General features: G+C 39.1%; 1 protein-coding gene across 1 annotated transcript in view; it reads right to left on the bottom strand.

Annotated features, from left to right (window-relative positions):
• The window catches only part of cpn1 (carboxypeptidase N, polypeptide 1), a 19,391-nt gene that overhangs the window by 1,071 nt on the left and 13,194 nt on the right, over positions 1 to 5,126 (bottom strand). Inside the window, exons 6-8 of the mRNA XM_032501350.1 lie at positions 4,571 to 4,710; positions 2,244 to 2,343; positions 1,042 to 1,160 (exon numbers count right to left, since the gene is read on the bottom strand). Of these exons, the coding sequence (XP_032357241.1) occupies positions 1,042 to 1,160; positions 2,244 to 2,343; positions 4,571 to 4,710 (359 nt within the window). The remainder of the gene's footprint in view (positions 1 to 1,041; positions 1,161 to 2,243; positions 2,344 to 4,570; positions 4,711 to 5,126) is intronic.

The raw sequence follows: 5,126 nt of genomic DNA, 5'->3' as shown, positions 1-5,126 counted from the left end.
ATCAGACAGAACAGCTTGCAGGATTGTGAGAAAAGCAAGTCAAAACCAACGTTTGACTGCACTATCCATCCAGAAAGACCTGGAGACACTGGAGTTGGAGTGAAGAAAACCTCTTTTACGTCCTCACCACAAAAATCAGCTTTTGAAGTTTGCAAATGAACATATAGACAAGCCTGATGTTTGTGGAAACAAGTTCTGTGGACCGATGAGATTAAAATAGAACATTTTGGCCGGAATGAGCAATGGTATGTTTGGAGAAGAAAGGGCACAGAATTTAATAAAAATAACCTCTGTCCAACTGTTAAGCATGGGGGGGGGATCAATCATGCTTTGGGGTTGTATTGCAGCCAGTGGCACAGGGAACATTTCACGAGTAGAAGGAAAAATGGATTCCATAAAATGTCAGATCAATTTTGGACGCTAACTTGATGCCATCTGTGATAAAGCTGAAGTTAAAGAGAGGATGGCTTTTACAAATGGATAATGATCCTAAACACACCTCAAAATCCACGGTGGATTACATCAAGAGCCATAAACTGAAGGTTTTGGCATGGCCTTCACAATCTCCTGACCTCAACATAATTGAAAAACTATGGCTAGACCTTAAAAGAGCAGTGCGTGACAGACAGCCCAGAAATCTCAAAGCACTGGAAGACTTTTGGAAGGAAGAATGGACGAAGATACCTCAAACAAGAATTGAAAGACTCTTGACTGGCTACAAGAAGCATTTACAAGCTGTGATACTTGCCAAAGGGGGCTTTACAAGGTATTAACTCTGCGGGGTGTCCAAACTTTTACAGACGCCATCTTTTTGTTTTCTGTTTCTCTGTTTTGGAGATTTTTCCATCTTTACTTGGCTTCTTTATGCACAGTAATACAATTTTTTACCTGGGGTGCCCAAACTTTTGAGTCCCACTGTACTATCTGCTTTTTTAAGTAAAAACAAATTGGTTGGTGTTAGAAAACGTAACAGTTGGTAAAACTGTGAAACAGTTGTTAGATTCCTGTCTTTTGCACCTGTCCATATAGATAGACACTCACCTGTATGGCCTCCGCTGGTCCCACTGTGACAGTTCTGGTGGAGGGGGCGTAACCTGGGGCTGATACTGTCACAGTGTAGGTGCCTGGTAACAGAAGCCTGAAATAGTCGCCATCCACTCCTAGAGGAATGAAGACATGAGAAAACAAGAGAGGTGGAAACAATCAACTAGTATATTTAAAAAAAAATCTTTAGGCCTACACACTGGTGGAACAGTATTTAGATGCATTGCTTAAATATTGGTAGCAATACCACTCTGTATCACCAGTCTGGTATGACCAGTACCGTGTGGTGGTTAATGTTAGTGAATGTTAGCTAACTTTACGTAGATATTACTATGTAGTTGACTGATTACTTTTGTATACAGTTTTATGACTTGATGACACCTTTTTATTTATGCTACTTACAGTAGACTTAGCATGTGTTATTATCCTGCAATTCCCTTATGTACCCACCATTCATGTAAATTGGCCTGTGGTAGAGTAGCTAATAGTAATGATTGCTAATTATTACTGATGCTTTAACATGTAAACAACATATGAATGCCAAAGTCAGCCCACGTGGAACTGATTTTAGGTGTTTTTTAATATACTGTTGGGGGTTTAATTTATTGTTTTGTAATGAATCAGATGTAATGTGCTCATCACAGGTTTTTAAAGTCTAAGTAGTAAATAGAGCTGTCAGAAAAAGAAAAATAACTTTCCCTCTTAAATTCACTGGAGTATAAAGTAGCAATCAAGCCTTTATTTGACAGGACAGCTTAGATTTGAAAGGGGAGAGAGAGAGGGAATGACATTCAGCAAAGGGTCGCAGGTCAGACTTGAACCCATGGTTGCTGCGGCTAGGATAGAGCCTCTGCGCACGCTCTACCCGGTGAGCTGCCCAGGCGCCAAAGTAGCATACAATTCTAATACTCCAGTAAGCTTTAAGTACCTCAGAATTTACCTTAAATACACTACTCGTTAACAGTACTCTAAATGTGAATACAGTGCATATGAAATTATTTTAAAAGTGCATGTCCACTATTGGCCACTAGGTGGCAGCTTGTTCCATTCCAGTGTAAGAATTGGCAGGATATTAGCAGACACATACCTCACACTCACACATACTTCTTAAACCCTTCAGTTAAGAAGTTACAAATAAATCCCAAGAAATAACCACATCTGTGCAACAATTAACTGACACCCCTCCAACCCCTTCTCACCACTGGTCACATCGTGGTTGATGCCAGCCACTGCGACCTCAGCGTTGCCAACAGGGTTGTTGTTTTCATCATACACCATGCCTTTTATCCCATGATGCACCTGAAAAACATATTATTTTTCCATTTAATTTGACCAATTTCTTTCTTTTATGGATCATACCATTTGTGCTTGACCATGGGCCACTTGAAATATGTGACGTTAATGTAGGCGAGTAAGGTGTCATTCATGTGTAACCATAGATAGCTTTGTCTTTGAATGCTGCAATAAATTACAGCATAGGTTGCAAGTCATATAAGGTCATAAACTACATTTCCAATGCAAAATCTCCAAAAACATTAGACCAATTTAACCTCCCTTGGCCCTGTGGTCTGCAACAGACATACAGTCAAACAAGACCAAACAGCACCTGCAGGCCATTTCAGTTTGGTCTGTTTAATTCGTGCTGCAGAAAAAGTTGTGCATTTCTGAGCCCTCTCTTGGGGCTTAAGAAACACTATTAGTGACAATGCATCACTGTATTTTATCTCAGCACTCTTCAACAATCTTGAATAAAGGATATTTTGTACCTCATACTTGATGGGGGGAAGTCAGTTTACTCATATTACACTTACTTTCGTGCAGCTCATTTTAAAACACTTTATCCAGGGATTCCCAGCCAACATTTACAAGAAACCAGGGTACTGGACTCATCACTCTTGGGTTTTTGTGTGTAACTGTATGTCTGCATATTTGTGCAGTAACTTGTAAGGGTGTCACAATTTTGATTTTAATTCGAAATCGATCAAAATTAAGTCACAATCTTGAATATTAAATTAAAAAGGGAATAGTCGATACTGTCACGCCCCCATGTCACGTCCGGTCGGCTTGTCAAGCGGGAAAAAACACACTTGTTGAAGTGCAGCGTTAGTCAACCTCCTGTAACTTAGCTAGAGCCAGTCAGAAGATAGCATGGCAACTGCAGATGCTGGAGACCCATCGACAGAACTTTAGCCCTCTCCTCTTTCACTGAAGTGTGTGAAAGTGTGTAAGTACTTTGGATTTTCAGTAAATTATGTTGACAATGTTTGCGTTGTCGATTAAAAAAGCAACAGTTTGCAAGCTCTGCTATGTGCATGTACTATATGTTCTGTGTGTTTATCATTGCACATTAACCTAGCAGCCATCGGATATTCTTTTTGCTTATTGCTTTATCCAAACAAAATCGCACGTTTGAATTTCAGCCTGCATGCACGTTTTGTAGCCTAAACAGAGCTGCTTATATTGGTTATATTAGAGAGAGCAACAAGTTAGCTATCTTTGCTATCGGTCTGCTCAGCTGCTGTGCTGGCTTGATGGTTTTTTAAGCCCCCAACTAGGCCTTCAAGACAGCGCTGCGACCGTCGTCTTCAACCATTCTCACTCCCGGATGTAAGTCGAGTGTAGATTTGAGTTGCGTATGCGTCACTTTCCGACAAGTAGTATACACAAGATGCTAACGAGAGACTCCTGTAAAAAAATAAATCTGTACAGAATAAAAATGGACCTACTTAACAAAGTTTGTTCACTGCTGGCTGCAAGTTAGCAATCAAACACAACAAACATTGTCAGTTGAATGGCGTTTTGATCTAACGTTAGCCATCAAACAACCATAAATAGCTACAACGTGTTTGAAATGACTGCTAGCTTGGCTACAAGCTAGCAATCAAATACAACAAAGGTTGTCATTTGAATGGTGTTTTGAGCTAACGTTCGCAAAACAGTCATAGATAACTAAAACATTTTAGAAATGATTTCCATCTTCTGTTATTGTTTGTAATGATAAAAGTTTATTATTTCATGGATTTCACGAATTTCAGTATGATACGTTATGCCATAAACCGTTTAAATCTGAGCATGTGCGACTCCCATCTGCACTCGACTTACATTGGGGAGTGACAACCATTGCCTAATCCTAGTGCTGCCTGGAAGACGATGTTGGGGCTTCAAACACCAAACTCCATGTGGTGCGAAGCGTCTGCCCTCAAGATTGTCAGGATTTTTACTTTATTAACAAATTGTCTTGGTTCCAATTGACTAAAGATTTGTCATTGGTACATTATGTTGTTAATACATGTTTTACATTTGAAAATGTAATGTGGTACATTGCGAACAAAGGTCAAACATTATATTACATACAAGTCTAGTCTAAAATTGTCGGAGCAACCTGTGCTTTAAAAAAAGAGTAAAAATCGAGAATTGAATCGAATTGTGACATTAGAATCGAAAATGTAATCAAATCAAGGATTTGGAGAATCGTGACACCCCTAGTAACTTGCAAAATTGGGAGAGTCTGTATGTGTGTTCTTACCTGTTCAAGGTATGAAACCAGTGCTTCTCTGTTGCCCAGCCATTCTCTGGGCAGTGCTGATGCTGGAGGAAATTTATCACAGCTCAGCTCCAGGGTGATCTCAAAACAATTGGTGTATAGATAGTTGAAGTCCTGCATGCCTGAAACACACAGAAATAGACGCTTTACTTTAGATTTCAAGTAAAGATCACAAATATCTCTTTTTGATTTCAATGGTTTCCAGGGAGGTTTATAGAGTGCTTTACATTGAGCCTTAGTTTGCCACTTGAAGGAGTTGCTCAGATTTGTAAGTTATATCATTTCAGACCATCTTAACCCTTGTGTTGTCCTCGGGTCAAATTGACCCATTTTAAAGGGTTTTATATCAGAAATATTAGATTTTTTTCAACCAAATTGCCCAATAATAACATGGATGATTCCATACAACGTTCATCAGGAAAAATTAATGATTACTTTCATTTAATTTTTGGGGTGTTTTATTTCATCTTAAAGCATTTGAATTCTTTTTTTTAATGTTTTCAAAACAGTATCCGGACTAAACTTTGACATAAACCCA

The sequence above is a fragment of the Etheostoma spectabile genome, chromosome 21, assembly GCF_008692095.1.
Source record: "Etheostoma spectabile isolate EspeVRDwgs_2016 chromosome 21, UIUC_Espe_1.0, whole genome shotgun sequence".
Lineage (NCBI taxonomy): Eukaryota > Metazoa > Chordata > Actinopteri > Perciformes > Percidae > Etheostoma > Etheostoma spectabile.
The sequence above is the reverse complement of the archived record's forward strand: the minus strand, read 5'-3'. Positions and strand labels throughout refer to the sequence as shown.